Source organism: Coregonus lavaretus (genome assembly GCF_964263955.1).
Source record: "Coregonus lavaretus genome assembly, chromosome: 3".
Classification (NCBI taxonomy): domain Eukaryota; kingdom Metazoa; phylum Chordata; class Actinopteri; order Salmoniformes; family Salmonidae; genus Coregonus; species Coregonus lavaretus.
Window position 1 is genome coordinate 51,334,162 of NC_139990.1, and position 23,910 is coordinate 51,358,071.

A 23,910-nucleotide genomic window follows, 5' to 3' on the forward strand; every position below is an offset into this window, starting at 1 on the left:
AGGGGACAGCGCATTCTTCATTAACGAGGAAAAGAAAGATTTCAAAATGGAGTCGAAGGATAGAAACTCGGCGGCAGGTAAGTGTTACCTCAGCTGATGTAAATGAATACCTTGGTAACGCAATGGGGTCCCACTTTACATCAAGTGGCACTATAATCTATGTATTTACATGGTTATTACATAGGCAGGTACAGTGTAATTACATTGCAGGTACACATTGTTAATAGCACTTACAACTCTTATACCCGTGTGAGCTTTGCACAATTTCAAGGATTTGCAAATTAAGTCACAATGGAGGTAAATGTGTAATCTAGAACAACAGTTCTAGACTAGGGTGAGATGAGGCAAAATAAAATATCATTTTGCAGGTGTTATCGCAGGTGTAGCGAAATGCTTATGTTCCTAGCTCCAACAGTGCAGTAATACCTAACAATACAAAACAATACAGGCAAATCCCATAAATGTATAGAAAGGAATTAAGAAATATGGAAATATTAGAACGAGCAATGTCAGAGTCCAGAATAGAAATATATATGTATATGATGGTGTGTATAGACATTATGGACAGTATATGAATAGAAAATGTGTGTACAGCAGTAGTTATATAGGATGAGCCTTGACTAGAATACAGTATATACATATGAAGTAGGTAAAACAGTATATAAACATTACTAAAGTGACCAGTGTTCCATGACTATGTACATAGGGCAGCATTCTCTAAGGTGCAGGGTTGAGTACCGGGTGGTAGCCGGCTAGTAACAGTGACTAAACTTCAAGGCAGGGTACTGGGCAGAGGCCTATGTAACCATCATGTAAATGCACAGGTTGTAGCACCACTTCATGTACAATGGGACCAGAGGGGTATATTATGGTGATGTTGGAGGTAAGAAGAGGGTAGGAAGAGTGATACTGTATAAGATTGATTGTATAGCCCTAAATGGTTGATTGATTAATTGATTGATTGATTAATTGATTGATTGATTTGCGACAATGAACACAGAATGTACTGTGGAGCTTTGCTTTGTTCCTGTATGTGGTGTTGTTGCTGCTGTGTTGCTGCGCTTTGATTATATATATTGTGTTGTGTGTGTGTGTGCGTGCGTCCGTGTGTCCGTGCGTCCGTGTGTGTTCAAGCCTTTGTATTCTGATATGCTGTATCTGATGCGGTGTGTGTGTGTGTTCTGTCTCAGTGTGTGTTGTGTATTCTGATATGCTGTATCTGATGCAGTGTGTGTGTGTGTTCTGTCTCAGTGTGTGTTGTGTATTCTGATATGCTGTATCTGATGCGGTGTGTGGGTTCTGTCTCAGTGAGTGTGTTGTGTGTTCCGCGCTAGCCCTGTCTATGCTGATTATGTGGGGGAGAGAGCGGTGTCATGGTCATGAATATGGAGCACATTGAGATTCTCAGAGTGTAATTTGTTGTGTTCACCATCAATTCCTTCCTGTTAAGACGAGTCAGCAGTGTCGTCCAACCCCCCCTTCCAAGGACACCTCATAGACCCATTTATACACCTCCTCTCTCTACCTCTTTCTCTCTCTCTGCCTCTTTCTCTCTCTCTCTCTCTGCCTCTGCCTCTTTCTCTCTCTCTGCCTCTTTCTCTCTCTCTGCCTCTTTCTCTCTCTCTGCCTCTTTCTCTCTCTGCCTCTTTCTCTCTCTGCCTCTCTCTCTCTGCCTCTTTCTCTCTCTCTCTTTCTCTTTCTGCCTCTTTCTCTCGCTCTCTCTTTCACTCTCTCTGCATCTCTTTTTCCTGTCCATCCCTTCATTCTCTCTCTCCTCCCTCTCCCTCAACTCCCCTCGCTCCTCTTTCTCCCTCTCTCTTTCTATCTCTCCTCTTCCTCTCTTGTCTCTACTGCACTTCTTCTCCTTCTTCCTCCCTTCACCTTTCTCAACCCTTCTCTCTTTCTCACTTTTCTTCCTCCTTGTCCCACCTCTACTTCTCATCCCTCCGCTCTCTCTCTCTCCACCTCCTCTGCCCTCCTCTCTAGGGATGGTTTGTGAGAAGGGGATCCAGATCCTCCTTACCACCGTGGGGGCCTTTGCAGCCTTCTGCCTGATGACGGTTTCTATAGGGACGGACTATTGGCTGTACTCCCGTGCCTCCATCTGCAACAGCACCCGCAACCACTCGGACGACCCTCACAACAAGGACAAGAAGGACCCCGGAGCCCTCACCCACTCTGGCCTCTGGAGGATCTGCTGCCTGGAAGGTAGGCTACTGAAATGCTACCGAGACGCCATCTTGGATCTGTGGGTGGAGTGGGAGAAGATGGATAGAGGGTAGACGGAGACATGTGTGGATCTGAGTATCTGTGTGTGTGTGTGTGTGTGATGTTGGAGGGGATGAGTTAGACCTGGTTCGATTTTAGCCTTTTTTCCTAATGTCAATTCTAGATTTAAAGGTGCACTATGCAGAAATCGCTCCGCTATTTCCTGGTTGCTAAAATTGTAATAGTTCACCTCATTTCAGTTTATGTGACAAAACAAGCAAGTATAGTGTAGAGAATCATTGTACCATCTAAACCGCTGTGAAATATATTTTCCATAACCAAAAAATATTGTATTTTCAGCTGTTTGAAGCTGGTGTACAAAACCGAAAGTAAAAGACTCAAAAATGAAACTTAAGAACGGAGAGCATAGAAATAGCACACATAGAACAGATATACCACTTCTTAGACTTGCTTTCAATGAGAATGACATATCTATAACTCAAATTTCTATGTGAATTTGGTCGGGTCACCAAAAAAGTTACATATTGCAGCTTTACAGAAATTACATACCATAAATACTATGGATAATATATTGAATGTAATAGTAATAGTTGGTAATAGTTGGTAATAGCTGGCATGATTAAAGTAAGGACTGTGGCCATTTTGGATCTGATGCAATACCAGTGCAGACCTCATGTCTGTGTCCTAATGCTCTACCTGCAGTGTTGCTGTCTTGTGAGATGGAAAGGAATAAGGACTGAAGGGAATGGAGGTTCCATTACAGTGAAGCTCAGAGATGATTTTGTGCAGTCGTTTTCATGTCAGATGAGAGTGAATGGATGGTATGGTTACCATAAATGTCAGTGGAATTATGTAGTCAGCAGTGCTGCCTTAAAGGTCATTATAATGTGAAGCAATGCATATGCTGAGTTTATGAGCTCCTTGGAAAATCTGAAACTTGGACAAATCTGACATGGAAATGCTGGAAGAGGAAACTCTTTTTTTTTAACCCTTTCCTAGGCTTTCCCAGTGAACTGATGTTTGTGTTTACAGATTTACAAGGAGCATATGAACAACACAGCATTAGAGTGGGTTCACATTAAGTTAAAGGGAAGAGGTCTGGACTGTAGTACACTATAGACACTTTATCTATGAATACTGCATGTTTGTGGAGATTGTTATTTCTACCCTTCAAATGAATTTGTCATAAGGATACCACTTCATTCCTGAACTAAGGATGACTTCAGTGGTGAAGTCGGTAACAGGAGCAAATGGTCTAGCTGTACTTTATACGATGGTTGGATTCCTGATTTTCCATTGTGTCAGCAGATCAGGAACTTGTCTTTGAAATCACCTGAAAAGAACCCCTCTCATCTCAGCCCATTCCTTCAATCACTGTCTGTACTTTATAACCGACCTGACACGCTATCACCCACTATCACTGTGCTCACCAACCATGTGTTGGAAAGCTACTATGGGTACAGGTTGTGTTCAAGCCTCGCCTGATTCAACTAGATCCATCAAGCCTTTGATAAGCTGAATCAGGTGCATTACAGCTGGCCCTACACACACACTGCAGACCCGGTTGCCCAACCCTGCATTAGCCCAGTGATTTAGCTGACGGGTTCTCTGAAAATGACAGTAGCCATCACGCCATCTCCACTCAGTCACTGCGGCACAAGCAGCTAATTTATAATACATTAAACTGCTGCTCTGACATACAGGCTTCAGAAGGAGGAAGACAGGACAGGACTGGATAGGACAGTAGTTGAAGCTGAATGAATGGTGTTAGCTAGCTGCCGTATGTTTGTAGTCCTGTCACTACTCCTCTGTAAGGCATGCAGGGTAAGTCCCATCCTTGGCCTGGTCATTGTGCAAAGCTCATTTGTCCTCATCTCTAAGCTTCCTGATAACAAAGCAGCCAATTAGAGATAAGCCCCAGCCCTCGCAGCATTGCTGCAGTGCCCCCCCCCCCCCCCCCCCCCCCTCTCTCTCTCTCGCTCACTCTCTTGCTCTCACTCTCTCTCTGCGCTCTCTCTCTCTCTCTCTGCTCTCTCTCTTTACTCTCTCTGCCCTCTCTCTCTCCCTCCCTCTCTCTGCTCTCTCTCTTCTCACTCTCTCCCTCTGTCATCTCTCTCTGCCTCTCTCTCTCTGCCCCTCTCTCTCTCTCTCTCGCTCGCTCGCTCTCACACTCTCTCTGCCTCTCTCGCTCTCTCTGCCCCCTCTCTCTCTCTCTCTGCCTCTCTCTTTCACACACTCTCACTGCCTCTCTCTTTCTCTGCCTCTCTCTCTGCTCTCTCCCTCTTTACTCTCTCTGCCCTCCCCGCTCTCTGTCTCTCTCTCTCTTTCTTTTTTTCTCTCTCCCTCTCTCTCTCTCTCTCTCTCTCTCTCTCTCTCTCTCTCTCTCTCTCTCTCTCTCTCTCTCTCTCTCTCTCTCTCTCTCTCTCTCCTCTCTTTCTCTCTGCGCTGCAGTGGAGCCTTCAGTTCTTTGGTATGGCTTAGAGGTCAAGTATCCTTGATGTCCGTAGAGTATTGAGCCAAGATGGGTGCTCAGAAGCCGTGCAGTGATGCAGTGAAGTGTAGGTGCAGTGGAAACAGAGGACATATTGGCTCTAAAAGATTTAAGCCTGCGGGTGGGTGGCACACATTGCTGTGTTAGGGGCTGAAGAAGTGAGTGGATGGAGTATTCTCTGATTCGGCAGGTTGAGAGGATTCCTCATATTTTATTTATTTACATTTTGACCTTTTTTTAACTAGGCAAAATACCAGTAGGTCAGTACAGTCTCTCCCTTAGCTTTTAGTCAAAGGTCCCTAACATCACATTGTGGGCTGCAAACACTAAAATATTCAACTGAAACCAAAGGAGGGCAAGAGTTTTATGTGAGTGGCATCAGACAAGCCACCCATCAACAGCAGTGGTATGAGTGTTGATGCTTTAGATTTGATGTTGTTGTGATGATGGTTCAAATAGAGAGCACTGATCCTTGGGGCAGTACTTAGAGGCAGACTCTCTTGCTCATGTAGGTCAGTTTCACCCTCCAGTACATTTCTTACAGAGTTTCCAGGTAAGTGAATGGAAGTGAGTGAAACTCAGGTCATTTTGGCTCTAGCCAGCTGTTTGAGGAGTAGCAAGTACAGCTGTACAGTAATTGCCCCCTAGACACTGGTTCTCACACCTAATGGTTATGGTTAAGATTGGGAGAGAGGGTTAACTGATCCTAGATCTGTGTCAATGGGGAACTACTTCCTGGTTTAGAGCCAAAATGGCGTCTATCAGGGGGTTTAGCTGACACCCTTCCCTTCTGTGCCCCCATCTCTTTACAGACGACAACCATGGAAATAAAAGAACTATGAGAAAGAGACAAGCTCACCCCACATCTGTCCGTCTCTCCCTCCTCCATCTGTGTCTCATCATTCCATCACTCCAACTCTCTCACAATCCATCCATCAGCCAGCACCAGTCGTGTGCTGTCATCACCGTGCATCCGTTCGTCCATCTGTCTGTCTGCAATAGAGCCACAAGACCCCAGCGGGTAGCTATCTGTCTGCCTGTCTGCCTGTATGGATGGCTCTCTGTGTTGGGGTGTGTGTGGGTGTGAGTTAGTGTGTTCATTCAGTTACTGCATGCTCTTATTCAGAAAGGACCACAGTGAAGTGCTCCTAAAAAGTGACTATTTTAAAGTGAATATTGGTAGCTGTGGTTCACTCTAAATAAAACCTTTCTTATTAGAACTATACATACATATATTCTATTACCCTATCTACATTCAATTAGTATTTTTCTATCCAGCACCTGATAAGAAATAATGTATGTACACTACCGGTCAAAAGTTATAGAACACCTACTCATTCAAGGGTTTTTCTTTATTTTTACTATTTTCTACATTGTAGAATAATAGTGAAGACATCAAAACTATGAAATAACACATATGGAATCATGTAGTAACCAAAAAAGTGTTAACCAAATCAAAATATTTTTTATATTTGAGATTCTTCAAATAGCCACTCTTTGCATTGATGAAAGCTTTGCACACTCTTGGCATTATCTCAACCAGCTTCACCTGGAATGCTTTTCCAACAGTCTTGAAGGAGTTCCCACATATGCTGAGCACTTGTTGGCTACTTTTCCTTCCCTCTGCGGTCCGACTCATCCCAAACCATCTCAATTTGGTTGAGGTCGGGGGATTGTGGAGGCCAGGTCATCTGATGCAGCACTCCATCACTCTCCTTCTTGGTAAAATAGCCCTTACACCGCCTGGAGGTGTGTTGGGTCATTGTCCTGTTGAAAAACAAACTATAGTCCCACTAAGCCCAAACCAGATGGGATGGCGTATCGCTGCAGAATGCTGTGGTAGCCATGCTGGTTAAGTGTGAATTCTAAATAAATCACAGACAGTGTCACCAGCAAAGCAACCTCACACCATAACATCTCCTCCTTCATGCTTTACAGTGGGAAATACACATGCAGAGATCATCCATTCACCCACACCGCGTCTCACAAAGACAAGGCGGTTGGAACCAAAAATCTCACATTTGGACTCAAGACCAAAGGACAAATTTCCTCCGGTCTAATGTCCATTGCTCGTGTTTCTTGGCTCAAGCAAGACTCTTCTTCTTATTGGTGTCCTTTAGTAGTGGTTTCTTTGCAGCAATTTGACCATGAAGGCCTGATTCTCACAGTCTCCTCTGAACAGTTATTGTTGAGATGTGTCTGTTACTTGAACTCTGTGAAGCATTTATTTGGGCTGCAATTTCTGAGACTGGTAACTCTAATGAACTTATCCTCTGCAGCAGAGGTAACTATGGGTCTTCCATTCCTGTGGCAGTCCACATGAGAGCCAGTTTCATCATAGCGCTTGATGGTTTTTGCGACTGCACTTGGAAGAAACTTTCAAAGTTCTTGAAATGTTCCGTATTGACTGACCTTCATGTCTTAAAAGTAATGATGGACTGTCGTTTCTCTTTGCTTATTTGAGCTGTTCTTGCCGTAATATGGACTTGGTCTTTTACCAAATAGGGCTATCTTCTGTATACCACACCTACCTTGTGTCACGTTTGTTCATGAACGGATCAGACCAAGGCGCAGCGTGATATGCATACATGTTTATTTGACTTATAAACACAACGACAAAACAAGAAACGAAACGTGAAGTCCAAGGTACACAAACAACATTCCTAACACGGAACAAGATCCCACAACCCACTAGTGCCAATAGGCTGCCTAAGTATGGTCCCCAATCAGAGACAACGAGCGACAGCTGCCCCTGATTGGGAACCACCCCGGCCAACATAGAAATACACATACTAGAAATTACAACATAGACAATCACAACAAAGAAAGTCACACCCTGACTCAACAAATAAGAGTCCCCAGAGTCAGGGCGTGACACCTTGTCACAACACAACTGATTGGCTCAAACGCATTAAGAAGGAAATAAATTCCACAAATTAACTTTTAAGAAGGCACACCTTTTTAATTGACAAGCATTCCAGGTGACTACCTCATGAAGCTGGTTGAGAGAATGCCAAGAATGTGCAAAGCTGTCATCAAGGCGATTTCTTTAACACTTTTTTGGTTACTACATCATTCCATATGTGTTATTTCATAGTGTTGATGTCTTCACTATTATTCTACATTGTAGAAAATAGTAAAAATAAAGAAAAACCCTTGAATGAGTAGGTGTGTCCAAACTTTTGACTGGTACTGTATATGATTTAATTATTATTATATAATAGTAATAATAATATATAATGTCTTATTATTATTATTATTACTTTTGACCGGTAGTGTATGTGAGTGTGATACTAATGAGATACTGCATGACCTTAACCACAGACCCAGGACCAGTTTTGGTTGTTTTGTTTTCCTAATGGTTATGGTGAGGGCTGGGGCAAGGACATCTGATCTAGAATCAGTTCCTAAGAGCAGAGAGTGGGGATGTTTTGTGTTGGGGATGCGTACTGTTCTGTCCTCAGACCTACCTGGGAAGGGTGAACAATGACAGGACAGAACCTGAGGCACAACCAGTCTGCAGTTTCTCTCTCTCTCATGCATTTTTTCTCTCCCTCTTTCTCTCTTGCTCTCTTTTTATGTGCTAATATAAACTGCTGTTTCTTTTTCTGATGAATCTCTGTGGAGTTGAGTTGATGCATGTGATGATGTAGAAAGTTAAAGTGTGTGTGTGTGTGTGCGTGCTAGCGTGCGTGTGTGTGTGTCAATGTGTGTGTGTGAGATAGTGTGTGTGTGTGTATTCTGTTCTAACCCCCTCCCCCCTCTCTCTCTCTCTCTCTCTCAGGGGTGAAGAGGGGAGTATGTTCTCAGATCAACCACTTCCCTGAGGATGCTGACTTTGACCATGACGGGCCTGAGTATGTTCTACGTAAGTCAACACCTGATGGACCTGAGGTGGAGGTGCAGGCTTTTGTTCCAGCCCAGCTCTAATATACCTGATTCAGCTCTAATATACCTGATTCAACTCTAATATACCTGATTCAGCTCTAATATACCTGATTCATGTAATTGGGGACTAAAATTAAAAGGTGTGTTGGGTAGGGCTGGAACAAAACCCAGCACACACTGTTGCCACCCCCAGGACGGGAGCTCCCCATAACTGATACACAGCCGTAACTCATCCACAACTGTAAACCACTTTTTACAGAAGCCTCAGACCACATAGAGTAGTTAGATCTCATTCCTGAAGACCGGAGCAAAATAAGCTGTGTTTGAATTAAACATGTTAGTGTTTGTATGAAGTCAAGGGATAATGTGCTGCCCTAGTTCACGGGTGTTCCCCCGGGCCACGCCTGTGTGGGTGTTCCGTGCCACACTACGTGTGCCTGCCCCACAAGTCAGCAGGAGAAGACTGTGTACTGTTTACCATATAGCCTCGGCATTTGGCTGGCATTTACTTTGGCATTTCTGTCTTCTGGCCTATGTCCTAGATGGGTGCGTGTGCGTGTGTGTCTGTCCTGGGGGGTATCAGAGTTGATGCCTCTTGGGAAAGAGCTGATACAATTATACACTCACTAGCTTGGCCACATGGTAATTCATTTGCTCACACCAGAATACAGCTGTTTATTTCTTATCCTCTCCCTCTCTGATTCTATCTGCGACTTTTACCTTTTCTCTTTCCCCTCCCTCTCCCTTTATCTCTATCTTCTTCTCTCTCACGTGTTCTCTCTCACTTCCCCTCGCTTTCCCCGTCACTGTCCTGTCACTCTCCCCTGTCCCTCACTGTAGGTATGGTCAGGGCTTCCAACATCTTCCCTATCCTCAGTGCTATCCTGCTGTTGATGGGAGGGGTGTGTATCGGTCTCAGTCGTTTCTATAAGCACAAGAGGAACATCGTCCTGGGAGCAGGCATTCTCTTTGTGGCTGCAGGTACACTAACTAACTCCTGTCAGACCTGTCTGTGTGTCTGTCTGTGTGTCTGTCTGTGTGTCTGTGTGTCTGTCTGTGTGTCTGTCTGTGTGTCTGTCTGTGTGTCTTGTGTGTGTGTCTGTGTGTGTCTGTATGTATGTCTGTCTGTCTGTCTATGTGTCTGTCTGTGTGTCTCTCTGTGTGCCTGTGTGTCTGTGTGCCTGTGTGTCTCTCTGTGTGTCTGTGTGCCTGTGTGTCTCTCTGTGTGTCTGTGTGTCTCTCTGTCTGTCTGTGTGTCTCTCTGTGTGTCTGTGTGTCTATGTGTCTCTCTGTGTGTCTGTGTGTCTATGTGTCTCTCTGTGTGCCTGTGTGTCTCTCTGTCTCTCTGTGTGTCTGTGTGTCTATGTGTCTCTCTGTGTGTCTGTGTGTCTCTCTGTGTGTCTCTCTGTGTGTCTGTGTGTCTGTATGTATGTCTGTCTGTCTATGTGTCTGTCTGTGATTAGTTATGTGTGTCTGTGTGCCTGTGTGTCTATGTGTCTCTCTGTGTGTCTCTCTGTGTGTCTGTGTGTCTGTATGTATGTCTGTCTGTCTATGTGTCTGTCTGTGATTAGTTATGTGTGTCTGTGTGCCTGTGTGTCTCTCTGTGTGTCTATGTTAGTCTCTTAGTATCTATACATATGTTTATGTTCTGTTGATGTAAAGTGATGTCTTTCCTCCTGCTCTCCTGCTCTGGGTAACATGACAGAGAGAGAGTGTGTGTGTGTATCCTCACCTGTGTGTGTGTGCGTGTATATATCCTCATCTGTGTGAGTGCATGTTTGTGTATCCTCATCTATCCCCTGTCTCCCCCAGGTCTGAGCAACATCATCGGTGTGATCGTGTACATCTCTGCAGCGCTGGGAGACATCTCCCCTAAGAAGGACGAGGACAAGAAGTGGCAGTACAGTTACGGCTGGTCCTTCTACTTCGGAGGCCTGTCCTTCATCATGGCTGAGATGGTGGGTGTTCTGGCCGTCAACATCTACATAGAAAAGAACAAGGAGCTTCGCTGCCGCTCGCGCACTGACATCTTCAAGGGGACCACGCACGCCATGCTCCGCCTACCCAGCTACCGCTTCCGCCGTCGCTCCCGCTCTTCATCCCGCTCCACCGACCCCTCACGCTCCCGAGACCCCTCGCCGGTGGGGGGAGGTGGGGGGAAGAACTTTGGTCTGCCCCCCTCGGCCATGCTCTCCCAGGGGCCCATGTCTGTGTCCACGCTGCCCAACCCTCACTCTCGCTCCCACACCACCCTGGCGGGGGGCGACATCTCCCTCTACACGCTGTCCCGCGACCCCAAGCTGGCTGGCCTGCCCCCCATGTACGGCACCGTGGACCGCGCCACCCTCTACCAGCTCCACAACTGCTTCCCCAAGGACGGGGGAGGAGGGGGAGGAGGGGGTGGAGGGGGAGTGATGATGAGCGGTACGCTACCCTCTCTGAAATCCCACAACCCCTCACTGTCCCAGAATTCCTCCAACTCCAACGCGCCCATGGGCAACTCGGTGGGCTCGGGGCCCCCACCCTTCTCCTCGTCCACGGTGGAGAGAGAACGAGGGATGGGAACGCTGGACAGGCTGAAGGGAGATAGAGAGAGCAACTCCAATACACTCAACAGGAAGACAACACCCGTGTAGAGAGGAGGGAGAGAGGGAGAGAGGGAGGGTACACAGGGAAGGAAGAGAGGGAGAGATATATAGAGAGGGGGATTGGGATAAAGGAATGGAGAGAAGAGAGAGAGAAAATGAGGGAGTGCTAGATCTCTCCCATCATTTTCACTGTTAGAAGTAGTCTACAGAATCTCACTGAGAAACAAAAGAAAACAAGTAATAACAGAACGTGATAATTACAACAATAATGAACTTTCACAACAAAGCTATTTTACTATTTTAACGCACTAGAAATGATTTATTTTGTTAATGATCCAACGCGATTAACCTTGGGCTACTATTTAAAACAATCCACTTTCTTTAGTGCAATACTAACGCTAATTTAACGAGATAATATTTGACATCACTTGTTGTGATTATTATTAGCGTTATTACGAGCTAGCTCTGTTTGCAATGCTATCGTTTTAGAATGATGATATGATTTGTATGATTTTCACTCTGATTTTGGATCCTGACGACGTTTACTGTGAATTTCTAAACACAGACACGCTGGTATGATCAGTGGGCTGTGTAACTGTGTCATTGGTGTCAAGCATGAGAAGATGAGAGTGTGTATTATGATTTACAGTACCAGTCAAAAGTTTGGACACTCCTACTCATCAAGAGTTTTTCTTTATTTTTACTATTTTCTACATTGTATAATAATAGTGAAGACATCAAAACTATGAAATAACACATATGGAATCATGTAGTAACCAAAAAAGTGTTAAACAAATCAAAATATATTTTATATTTGAGATTCTTCAAAGTAGCCTCCCTTTGCCTTGATGACAGCTTTGCACACTCTTGGCATTCTTTCAACCAGCTTCATGAGGAATGCTTTTCCAACAGTCTTGAAGGAGTTCCCACATATGCTGAGCACTTGTTGGCTGCTTTTCCATCACTCTGCGGTCCAACTCATCCCAAACCATCTCAATTGGGTTGAGGTTGGCTGATTGTGGAAGCCAGGTCATCTGATGCAGCACTCCATAATTTTCCTTATTGGTCAAATAGCCCTTACACAACCTGGAGGTGTGTTTTGGGTCATTGTCCTGTTGAAAAACAAATGATAGTCCCACTAAGCACAAACCAGATGAGATGGCATATCGCTGCAGAATGCTGTGCCTTGAATTCTAAATCACAGACAGTGTCACCAGCAAAGCACCCCCACACCATCACACCACCTCCTGCATGCTTCATGGTGGGAACCACACATGCAGAGATCATCCGTTCACCTACTCTGCGTCTCACAAAGACACAGCATTTGGAACCAAAAATCTCACATTTGGACTCATCAGACCAAAGGACAGATTTCCACTGGTCTAATGTCCATTGCTTGTGTTTCTTGGCCCAAGCAAGTCTCTTCTTATTATTGGTGTCCTTTAGTAGTGGTTTCTTTGAAGCAACCATGAAGTCCTGATTCACACAGTCTCCTCTGAACAGTTGATGTTGAGATGTGTCTGTTACTTGAACTATGTGAAGCATTTATTTGGGCTGTAATCTGAGGTGCAGTTAACTCTAATGAATTTATCCTCTGCAGCAGAGGTAACTCTGGGTCTTCCTTTCCTGTGGCGGTCCTCATGAGAACCAGTTTCATCATAGCGCTTGATGGTTTTTGCGACTGCGCTTGAAGAAACGTTCAAAGCTCTTGAAATGTTCCGTATTGACTGACCTTCATGTCTTAAAGTAATGATGGACTGTTGTTTCTCTTTGCTTATTTGAGCTGTTCTTGCCATAATATGGGCTTGGTCTTTTACCAAATAGGGCTATCTTCTGTATACCACCCCTACCTTGTCACAACACAACTGATTGGCTCAAATGCATTAAGAAGGAAATAAATTCCACAAATTAACTTTTAAGAAGGCACACCTGTTAATTGAAATGCATTCCAGGTGACTACCTCATGAAGCTGGTTGAGAGAATGCCAAGAGTGTGCAAAGCTGTCATCAAGGCAAAGGGTGGCTACTTTGAAGAATCTCAAATATAAAATATATTTTCATTAGTTTAACACTTTTTTGGTTACTACATGATTCCATTTGTGCTATTTCATAGTTTTGATGTCTTCACTATTATTCTACAATGTAGAAAATAATAAAAAATAAAGAAAAACCCTTGAATGAGTAGGTGTGTCCAAACTTTTGACTGGTACTGTATATTATTATTATTATTATTATATAATAATAATAATAATAATATATAATGTCTTATTATTATTATTATTATTTTTATTATTATTACAACTTGTTTTTTGGTGGAGATCAGTTAATTTATTTTTAAAGTCTATTTAGATTTTCTACCCCTAGGTATTAACACACAGTTAAAAAAAGTTGTGTGAATACTGTACATTGTCTTCCAATATTGTAACTGAAGGATACAATAAGTGAGTGACTGAGGCGACTGAGCAACTTCAGTGTTATTATGAGTCTGTTTTCTATGGGCCTATGTTAGTCGGAGTTCCATTCTAATCAATGTTAGCAGTAGTCGTAGCTGTAGTCGTTTTGAAGATGTTTGTTTTCTGGGCATTAACAGAAACCTCTGTCTTGAGGAGAGAAGAAGAGAAATTGATATATTTGTACAGAGAAACAGGTGAGGCTTGTTGCCTGGAGAGAAGAAGAAAAACAGTTATTCATTATTTTCTAGAGCGAGAGACCCAAAATGATTCTCGAGAACAGACACAACAGACATGCTATCCAGCCATCATTAAAATGACATTGACAATGAAAAACGTCAATTAAATAAATGTGTGTGGGGACGGAGGTGGGGGGGGGGTTAAAATACACTATAGAGAAAACTTTTGAAATGAAACATGTACATTGTAATTAACGCATACCTATATTTGCAAACTCTATAGATACTTTCTTTAGGAACTCTGGTATGAAAACAGGGTGTGTATTTTGGGAAGGGGAGGGGAGGGTGATGTGTTTTTCATCCTCTGTATGGGTACAGGCTACCCCCCAGTTCTCATGGGGTGCGCTGGCTCTCCCCACCCCACCCTGCCCTGCCCCACCCTAGCTTGGCCCCGCCCTGCCCTGCCCTTTTTTGGGCATGTCTTCAGTGTTTACCCTCCTCTGTCACATGACCCATGACAGAATCACCATGAAGACGAACATCCAAACCCCACCCCCAAAGAAAAAACTCTCACTGTGCTTCCCAAGTGACCCCTGAACTTTGACCTTTTGACCCCTTCTGTTTATGTTGATGAGAATGTATACACGTGTAAACACTCTCCTGCACCTCATTTATTGTCTGGAGTGATGGCAGCACTGGGATGGACAATATTGGACACCCCGCAACATTACAGACTGGGGAAAGGAAATGAAACCACCTGACGCTTCCACATTCTTTTTCATTTTAGTTTCTTCTTTTTTATTTCATTTGAGAAAAAAAAGAATAATGTGACAAAACTGCACACAGATAGCATTTATGTGGGCAATATGAATAGTATGTAGTTGAGAATAGATAATAGACACAATGATTATGGTTTATCTAAATGTGTGATAAACTCAAACACTGTATTGCACGAAGTTTATAAAAAAAACAATAACAGACTGATTTATAGACTGATTAATTTTTTTCTTTAAAGGAATGACAGTATGAGATGATCAAGGGATGGAGAGAGAGAGAGATGGAGGGAATGACAGAGAGAGAGAGAGAGAGAGAGATGGAGGGAATGACAGAGAGAGAGAGGGAGAGAGAGAGAGAGAGAAAGAGAGAGAGAAAGAGCAAGAGAGAGACTTGACACAACTTTAGACCACTTACAGTATGTTGAAGGTATGAAAACATCTGACTAAATATAATTTGCACTATAGAGTGCACTATCCTGTTAATGAATGTGACCACGATGGGACAGTCCACTATGGGGAGGCACTGCTGTGAGAATTGGGCTCTATACTGCCCCCTACCAGCTGGGCCACAGAGGCATTTCTACAGTATACAGTGCCTTCGGAAAGTATTCAGACCCCTTGACTTTTTCCACATTTTGTTACATTACAGCCTTATTCTAAAATGAATTAAATAACACATTTTCCTCAGCAATCTACACACAATACCCCATAATGACACCATAAAGCGAAAACAGGTTTTTAGACATTTTTGCAAATTTATAAAAAATAAAAACTGAAATACCTTATTTAAATACCTTAAGTACTCAGACCCTTCACTATGAGACTCAAAATTGAGCTCAGGTGCATCCTGTTTCCATTGATCATCCTTGAGATGTTTCTACAACTTGATTGGAGTCTACCTGTGGTAAATTCAATTGATTGGACATGATTTGGAAAGGCTGTCTATATAAGTCTATATTTAGAAAACCTGTCTATATAAGGTCCCACTGTTGACAGTGCATGTCAGAGCAAAAACCAAGCCATGAGGTCGAAGGAATTGTCCGTAGAGCTCCGAGACAGGATTGTGTCAAGGCACAGAGATCCTCTGTGGAGATGGGAGAACCTTCCAGAAGGACAACCATCTCTGCAGCACTCCACATTTACATTTACGTCATTTAGCAGACGCTCTTATCCAGAGCGACTTACAGTTAGTGAGTGCATACATTCTTTTATTTTTCATACTGGCCCCCCGTGGGAATCGAACCCACAACCCTGGCGTTGCAAACGCCATGCTCTACCAACTGAGCTACATCCCTGCCGGCCATTCCCCTCCCGTACCCTGGACGACGCTGGGCCAATTGTGCGCCGCCCCATGGGTCTCCCGGTCGCGGCCGGCTACGACAGAGCCTCCACCAGTCAGGCCTTTATGGTGGAGTGGCCAGACGGAAGCCACTCCTCAGCAAAAGGCACATGACAGCCCGCTTGGAGTTTGTCAAAAGAAACAAGATTCTCTAGTCTGATGAAACCAAGATTGAACTCTTTGGCCTGAATGCCAAGCTTCTCGTCTGGAGGAAACCTGGCGCCATCCATACAGTGAAGCATGGTGGTGGCAGCATCATGCTGTGGGGATGTTTTTCAGCGGCAGGGACTGGGAGACTAGTCAGGATCGAGGCAAAGATGAATGGAGCAAAGTACAGAGAGATCCTTGATGAAACCCTGCTCCAGAGCGCTCAGGACCTCAGACTGGGGCTAAGGTTCACCTTCCAACAGGACAGCGACCCTAAGCACACAGCCAAGGCAATGCAGGAGTGGCTTCGGGACAAGTCTCTGAATGTCCTTGAATGGCACAGCCAGAGCCCGGACATGAACCGATCTAACATCTCTGGAGAGACCTGAAAATCGCTGTGCAGCAATGCTCCCCATCCAACCTGACAGAGCGTGAGAGGATCTGCAGAGAGGAATGAGAGAAACTCCTTAAATACAGGTGTGCCAAGCTTTTAGCGTCATACCCAAGAAGACTCAAGGCTGTAATTGCTGCCAAAGGTGTTTCAACAAAGTACAGAGTAAAGGTTCTGAATGCTTCTGTAAATGTGATATTTCCGTTGTATATTTGCTTTGTCATTATGGGGTATTTTGTGTAGATTGATACGGGGGGAAAACAATTTAATCAATTTTAGAATAAGGTTGTAAAGTAACAAAATGTGGAAAAAGTCAAGGACTCTGAATACTTTCCCGAATGCACTGTATGTCCAACCAATGCATGATAACACACACACACACATGCATACAAACAAAAACATGGAAATGCATTGAAGTTTGTAATAATACTTGATACTTTATTTATTTAACTTTATTTAACCAGGAAAAGAGGTGGTGATACTACAAGTCTCCTATTTCCCAGTCTGCAGTCTGAGGTTCACTTACACCTGGTACAAGCCAGCAGTGCTTCTATTGCTCTCGTCAAAGAGGCTGTGCAGAACCATTAAACAGCTATATATACTTTCTGAACACAGTGTCATGTGTCAGCACTGGTTTCAGTTTCTGCTCACTGGGAGCAGTGGAGGGCTAGAGTGTATGTGTGTTAGTGGTATCTGTACCCCCCTTGGACAATTAGGGCATAGGGGGTCTAGAAGGAAGGGAACAGACATGGAAGGAGGTTCTAGGACCCTTCTGACCTAGTACACCACCTCTGGGCCAATGGGGTGAGGGCAACAGGGGTGGGGGCTTGGGAAGAGGTGCTCCCCTAGAGACAGGAGAGAAAGTAGGGTTGGGAGAGGTGGGGGTGCAGGTGCACGTGGGGGTAAGGGTGAGGGTAGGGTGGGGGTGAGGTACATAGTTTACATTCATGGATAAGGTTTCTCAACCTCTGCAGTGCAACTGGGATGAGCAATGTACTAATTTTAGAGAGAGGGAGAGAGAGAGAGAGAGAGAGAGAGAGAGAGAGAGATGGGGGGGGTGGCAGAGTTGGGGGTTGGGGGGTAGGTCTGTTGGTAAGGGGTTGATATATGGGTTGCGTTTAACCTCTTGAGGATCAGACCCTTTTTTTCCAATTTTCGCCTAAAATGACATACCCAAATCTAACTGCCTGTAGCTCAGGACCTGAAGCAAGGATATGCATATTCTTGATGTGAAATTAATGTAGGCGAATATAACACATTAGATCTGGTAAAAGAGAATACAAACAAAAAAACATATTTGAAATGCAAGAGAAAGGCCACAATATAATATTGCAGTTTAGGCGTGTGTGTGATCCTGTGAAGCATTGCAATACTGCACTATTTTGTATCAAGTCTGCCCAAATGAGCAGAATTGGTCAATTGATACATTTTCAAGTACATAACTATAGAGAACATACAAAACTGATATGGTAATACAAAATGTAAGTTTACACACTCCCAGGAATGTCATACATGATGGATCATTAGCTTATACACTAACTTTCATACATCTAGATGGCCGGGCAGGGTGGGTGTGGAGCCAGAGACAACAAGGGTTCAAACTGTAGAACCCAGTTCCTACATTTGAATATAAAAATGGATTTTATCAAACAAAACTATGCTACATTTTATCTCTGGGACCCTCAAGATGACATATCAGAGCAATATTACTGAATGTAAATACATTATTTACCTTCAGAGGTGAATGTATCAAACCAGTTGCTGTAATACGTTTTTTGTTGTTGTGCACTCTCCTCAAACAATAGCAGGGTATTTTTTTCACTGTAATAGCTACTGTAAATTGGACAGTGCGGTTAGATTAACAAGAATTTAAGCTTTCTGCCCATATAAGACATGTCTATGTCCTGGAAAGTTTGCTGTTACTAACAACAGTCATGCTAATCACATTAGCGCACGTTTGTCACGCCCTGACGCAGAGGACGCTTATATGTTGAGTCAGGGTGTGTATATTCTATGTTGTATTTTCTATGTTTAGATCTAGTAGGTCTAGATCTATGTTGGCCGGTGTGGTTCCCAATCAGAGGCAGCTGTCGCTCGTTGTCTCTGATTGGGGACCATACTTAGGCAGCCTATTGGCACTAGTGGGTTGTGGTATGTTGTTTGTGTCTACCTTGGACTTCACATTTCGTTTCGTTTATTGTTTTGTCGTTGTGTTTATTACGTTTAAATAAACATGTATGCATATCACGCTGCGCCTTGGTCTGACCCGTCGATGAACGAACGTGACAGAAGATCCCACCAAATAAGGACCAAGCAGCGTGCCCAGGAAGAGCGAATTGCCATGTCACAGGTGGGCAAATTGTGGTCATGGGAAGAGATATTCGCGGGGAAAGGGCCATGGGCGAAGGTAGATGCCCAGGCAGGAGAGGAGCAACGGCAACACGGAAGCCGGCCGAGGAGGAGGCCCGAGAAGCAGCCCCAATAAAAAAAATGTGGGGGGCTAAAGGGGTGGTCGGGGAGCGTGAGAGAAGAGCCCCGACCACTGCACCCAGTTGGTTTTCAGTTTGGGTCCCTACGACCTTGGGAAGAGGAGTGGGAACAGTATTATACTGAGGAGTCGGAGGATGACGACGACGACGAGTTTCTGTTCCCTAACTCGTGGGGGCTCCCGGAGGAGTAGGAGTGCCGACAACGGAGACCCGAGAGGCAACCCCAATAAAAAAAATTTGGGGGGCACACGGTGTGGACGACGAGGCAGCAGGAGGCCGCGACAGGGCGGATCTGCAGGTTAGGAGAGGAGGCCACCATGTTACGGGGGCTATTGGTTCAGAGGGAGCAGGAGTTAGTCGGTCAGAGGGAGGCGCTACAGGAGGCTATAAGGGAGAAGGAAAGTGTAGAGGCACGGCGAGAAGAGCTGGTTAGGCAGCAGAAGGAGCGGGGGTTAATAAAGGAACCCAGTCCCGCTCCTCGCACCAAGGAAGTGGTGCGTGTCGCCAGTCCGGTCCGGCCCGTTCCTGCTTCCCGCACTAAGCCAGTGGCGCGTGTTCCCAGTACGGCCCGACCCGTTCCTGCCCCTCGCACCAAGCCAGTGGTGCGCGTCGCCAGCCCGGTCCGGCCTGTTCCTGTCCCTCGCACCAAGCCAGTGGTGCGCGTCGCCAGCCCGGTCCGGCCTGTTCCTGTCCCTCGCACCAAGCCAGTGGTGCGCGTCGCCAGCCCGGCCCGGCCTGTTCCTGCCCCTCGCACCAAGCCAGTGGTGCGCGTCGCCAGCCCGGTCCGGCCGGTTCCTGTCCCTCGCACCAAGCCAGTGGTGCGCGTCACCAGCCCGGTCCGGCCTGTTCCTGCCCCTCGCACCAAGCCAGTGGTGCGCGTCGCCAGCCCGGTCCGGCCTGTTCATGCCCCTCGCACCAAGCCAGTGGTGCGCGTCGCCAGCCCGGTCCGGCCTTTTCCTGTCCCTCGCACCAAGCCAGTGGTGCGCGTCGCCAGCCCGGCCCGGCCTGTTCCTGCCCCTCGCACCAAGCCAGTGGTGCGCGTCGCCAGCCCGGTCCGGCCTGTTCCTGCTCCTCGCACCAAGCCAGTGGTGCGTGTGTCCAGTCCGGCACGGCCCGTGCCTGTTCCACCGGTGCCTGGTCCGGCACCGGTCAGCTGCTCCACTCCGGAGCCAGAGCAGTCCGCTCCACCGGTGCCCAGTTCAGCTCCGGTCAGCTGCTCCACTCCGGAGCCAGAGCAATCCGCTTCACCGGGGTCCAGTCCAGCTCCGGTCAGCGGCTCCACTCCGGAGCCAGAGCAGTCCGCACCACCGGTGCCTGATCCAGCTCCGGTCAGCTGCTCCACTCCGGAGCCTGAGCAGTCCGCTCCACCGGTGCCTGGTCCAGCTCCGGTCAGCGGCTCCAGTCCAGACCCAGACGTCAGCCCCTCTCCAGGTTCGGGGTCTCCCACACCAGGGTCCAGACAGGGCTTGGAGTATAGTGGGAGGAAGGAGAGGGGAAGCAACGCGCCGAGGTCTAGACCAGACCAGGGGCGCAACAGGGAGGCGGCGAGTGAGAGGTCGTCACGCCCTGAGCCGGATCCGCCTCCGAGGCGGAATGCCCACCCGGTCCCTACCCTGTTATGTGTATGTTGTGCGGTCGGAGTCCGCACCTTTGGGGGGGGGGGGGGGGGGGGGGGGGGGTACTGTCACGCCCTGACGCAGAGGACGCTTATATGTTGAGTCAGGGTGTGTATATTCTATGTTGTATTTTCTATGTTTAGATTAAGTAGGTCTAGATCTATGTTGGCCGGTGTGGTTCCCAATCAGAGGCAGCTGTCGCTTGTTGTCTCTGATTGGGGGCCATACTTAGGCAGCCTATTGGCACTAGTGGGTTGTGGGCTCTTGTTCCGTGAAAGGTATGTTGTTTGTGTCTACCTTGGACTTCACGTTTCGTTTCGTTTCGTTTATTGTTTTGTCGTTGTGTTTATTAAGTTTAAATAAACATGTATGCATATCACGCTGCGCCTTGGTCTGACCCGTCGATGAACGAACGTGACAACGTTAGCTCAACAGTCCCGTATACAGGACACCGATCCCATAGAGGTTAAGTTAGAAGGGAGAAAAGGACTCGTAGACGAGACAAAGTAGGAGAGTGTTTCTTATGTCAAATCTATTTATTTCAGAAGCAAACCCAGTGAGACATATTTATGATTATATGACCATTAAGGCACAATGTGCATTTCCCTAAACTAAAATGTAGGTAGAGAAAGACAAGGTGGGCTTTATTATGACAAATAAAACACATGATGAAAAAAGGGTTTGGATAGGCTAAAAACTAAATACACCCTCCTAAGTTTGAACAAAAGGTTACAGTGTGCAGGTATAAATAAAATATAAACACATATATTTTATATACAGAGCTGTGCTTGTAAAGTGAGTCTATACAATACACTGTCAAATATACATCTGTATCTTCCGTACATACATTAATTCATTCACATATGCAATCATTCTTACATAAAAACAGCATTCATTCATGTGGACAATGTGCAGATAATAAATATTCAGTAAATTGCTCAGATAATATATTATTTCTAGGTATTAAATGTAAGGCCTCATAATCATTCATAATAGATTAATAATGACATCTTGCAAGGCGTTTCATGTAGCAGGGATGGCTATGCCACTTCCTGGAAACAATAAAGTAGCTCCTCCCTTAGCAACGGTAGTGACCTACATGTTACCATGGTACCATGGTGCCCTGTGAACTTTACCCAACCCATAGCCCCCCAGATAGATGCCACCACACTCCCGGTGTGATTTAATTGACTAGGTGACACCATCAATAAGTAATGGTTAGTACATAGTACAGACATGATGCTGCACCCCACTGCTGGGTCTTTATCTACAACTACAGTGTGGTTGACAATGGTTGTGTTTAAAGGGCTAGTTCAGTAACAAAATGACATTGGTTTCCTTACCCTCTTAGCAGTCAATGGACAAGTTAAGACAGCAATCCATGCTTTGGTTTTGTTTAACCCAGCATTACCCCCCTGGTAAAGACTGGGTTCTGCTTAGAAACATTGCTTGTTCTTTGGTAGGTCACCAGAAACTTCTAAAAGCTTTAGGTTGGTCACGATGTCAAAAAGTGGGAAGGTTCTGGTCTACGTAGTGTTTTCTCGTAAGGTCACAGGCTTTTGGGCAGGCTTGTAGAGTTATAGGCACAGTTAGTGAGTATAATTGTTATTGCATTAAGTAAACACCGTGTAGCCCTACAAGTTAGTCAGTCTTTCAGTCAGTCTGTCAGTCTGTCAGTCAGTCAGTCCATCTAGTTTGTCATCAACAACTGGCTAAATAAAAAGGGGTCTACAACTCAACTCCTAGATGGCATCAGTGTCTACTGGTTGTAGTTGTTCAAATCAGTGTCTGATTTATACCTGACAATTAAAACCAGCAGACAGTGCATCCTTCGAGGACTGGAGTTTGATTGTGATCCTGATATAAAACTTTTTTTTTATCCCAGTAATGCGCTTTTGGGCCTCCCATGTGCTAGGTGGCGCTGTTGTTGCGTTGAGGCAGACATTTCTCCCAGGGGCTGTAGGGGAGGGAAAGGATCAGGAAAAGGATCCCCCCCACGATGAGGATGGCCCCAGCGAAGCCCACACAGGCCACAGACCAGGAGAGCTCGTGGTGGAGCGGTATGGAGTGGTCAGATGACAACAGGGCCAGCACTGACTGGTGAAACACAAGTATAGACAGCAGGACCAGTAGACCTGTGGGAGGGCGGGAGGGAGGGAGGGAGAAGGGGGGAGAGGGAGTAGGAAGGTGGGAGGGAGAGGTGGGAGGGGTGAGAGAGAGAGAGAGGTAGAGAGAGAGAGAGAGAGAGAGAGAGAGAGAGAGAGAGAGAGAGAGAGAGAGAGAGAGAGAAAGAGACTGTTGAGGGTCTAAGTCTAAGTCTACTCCCAGAATAGTGTCTGCTCTCTTTGTAGTCTATTTCCCCTTACCTGATAGGATGAAGCAGAAGGAGGCGGGCTTGAGGAAGAAGGGCACTCCTTTACTGAGGGACATGGTGATACAGATAGCACCCATCACCATCATAGACAGCGCTATCATTGCTAGGATAGCAGCCGCTATGTTCAGGTCTGGGAGAGAGAGGGGAGGGGGAGAGGGGGATGGAGAATAAGTAAATAGAGGGAGAAGTGGTTAGAGAAAGAGTGAAGAGGTGTTGGAGAGGTAGACAGGGGAGAATGAGGGAGGGAGGGAGGGAGGGAGGGAGGGAGGGAGGGAGGGAGGGAGGGAGGGAGGGAGGGAGGGAGGGAGGGCAGAGTTACACCTCAGTGAGTATTGTGCATCTGAGAGTGAGAAAACGTCACAGGGGATAAATACAGCACCGTGAGAAAGAGAGAGAGGGGGAGAGGGAGAGGAAGAGGAGGAGGAGGAGGAGGAGGAGGAAGAGGAGGCGAGACTTAAGATGCTGACTTACTCTTGTGGGTCGTCTTCTTAAATATGACTGCGTTGTCTCCATTGGTGAAGAATCTGAAGTAAGTGCAGTTGGATTCTGAGGAGAGAAACAGAGAGGGAACATCACGCACACGCACACGCACACACACGCGCACACACAGTATATTACTGGTCCTCAGCAATGTGTTTCCCTATGCATCCATCCCCTCTGTCCTCCTAGGCATAAAGTCCTATTTTTATCTGCTGTGTACCGGGAGCTAGAGCACCATGAGAAACACTGCTCACTGCTCCACACAGTCCCACATCCACAGCACATACACACACATATGGTGCCACGAGAGAGAAGGAGAGAAAGGGGGGAGGGGTGGAAGAGAGGGAGAAGGAGAGATAGAAAGAGGGGGCAGGTGGAGGGGGAGGAGAGAAAGCAAGGCAATGTGTAGGGAGGCAGAGACAGAGAAGGAGAGAGCGAGAGAACACAGAGAGCATGAGAAAGAGGGGGAAGGAG

At 46.0% G+C, this 23,910-nt stretch overlaps 2 protein-coding genes across 2 annotated transcripts in view; one reads left to right on the top strand and one right to left on the bottom strand.

Moving 5' to 3' along the window:
- Nucleotides 1–46: 46 nt before the first annotated feature.
- LOC311112379 (voltage-dependent calcium channel gamma-4 subunit-like) lies at nucleotides 47–11,244 on the top strand (the record flags this gene model as incomplete). Its single annotated transcript, XM_084155487.1, has 5 exons — nucleotides 47–77; nucleotides 1,987–2,208; nucleotides 8,505–8,588; nucleotides 9,449–9,589; nucleotides 10,421–11,244. The coding sequence occupies 5 exons, from the start codon at nucleotides 47–49 to the stop codon at nucleotides 11,242–11,244; spliced, it is 1,302 nt and encodes a 433-aa protein (XP_084011613.1).
- Nucleotides 11,245–21,520: 10,276 nt separating this feature from the next.
- cacng6b (calcium channel, voltage-dependent, gamma subunit 6b) overlaps nucleotides 21,521–23,910 on the bottom strand; it is a 12,101-nt gene continuing 9,711 nt past the window's right edge. Inside the window, exons 3-5 of the mRNA XM_084157812.1 lie at nucleotides 23,428–23,502; nucleotides 22,949–23,086; nucleotides 21,521–22,717 (exon numbers count right to left, since the gene is read on the bottom strand). Coding sequence (XP_084013938.1) covers nucleotides 22,494–22,717; nucleotides 22,949–23,086; nucleotides 23,428–23,502 — 437 coding nt within the window. The 3' untranslated portion in view covers nucleotides 21,521–22,493. The remainder of the gene's footprint in view (nucleotides 22,718–22,948; nucleotides 23,087–23,427; nucleotides 23,503–23,910) is intronic.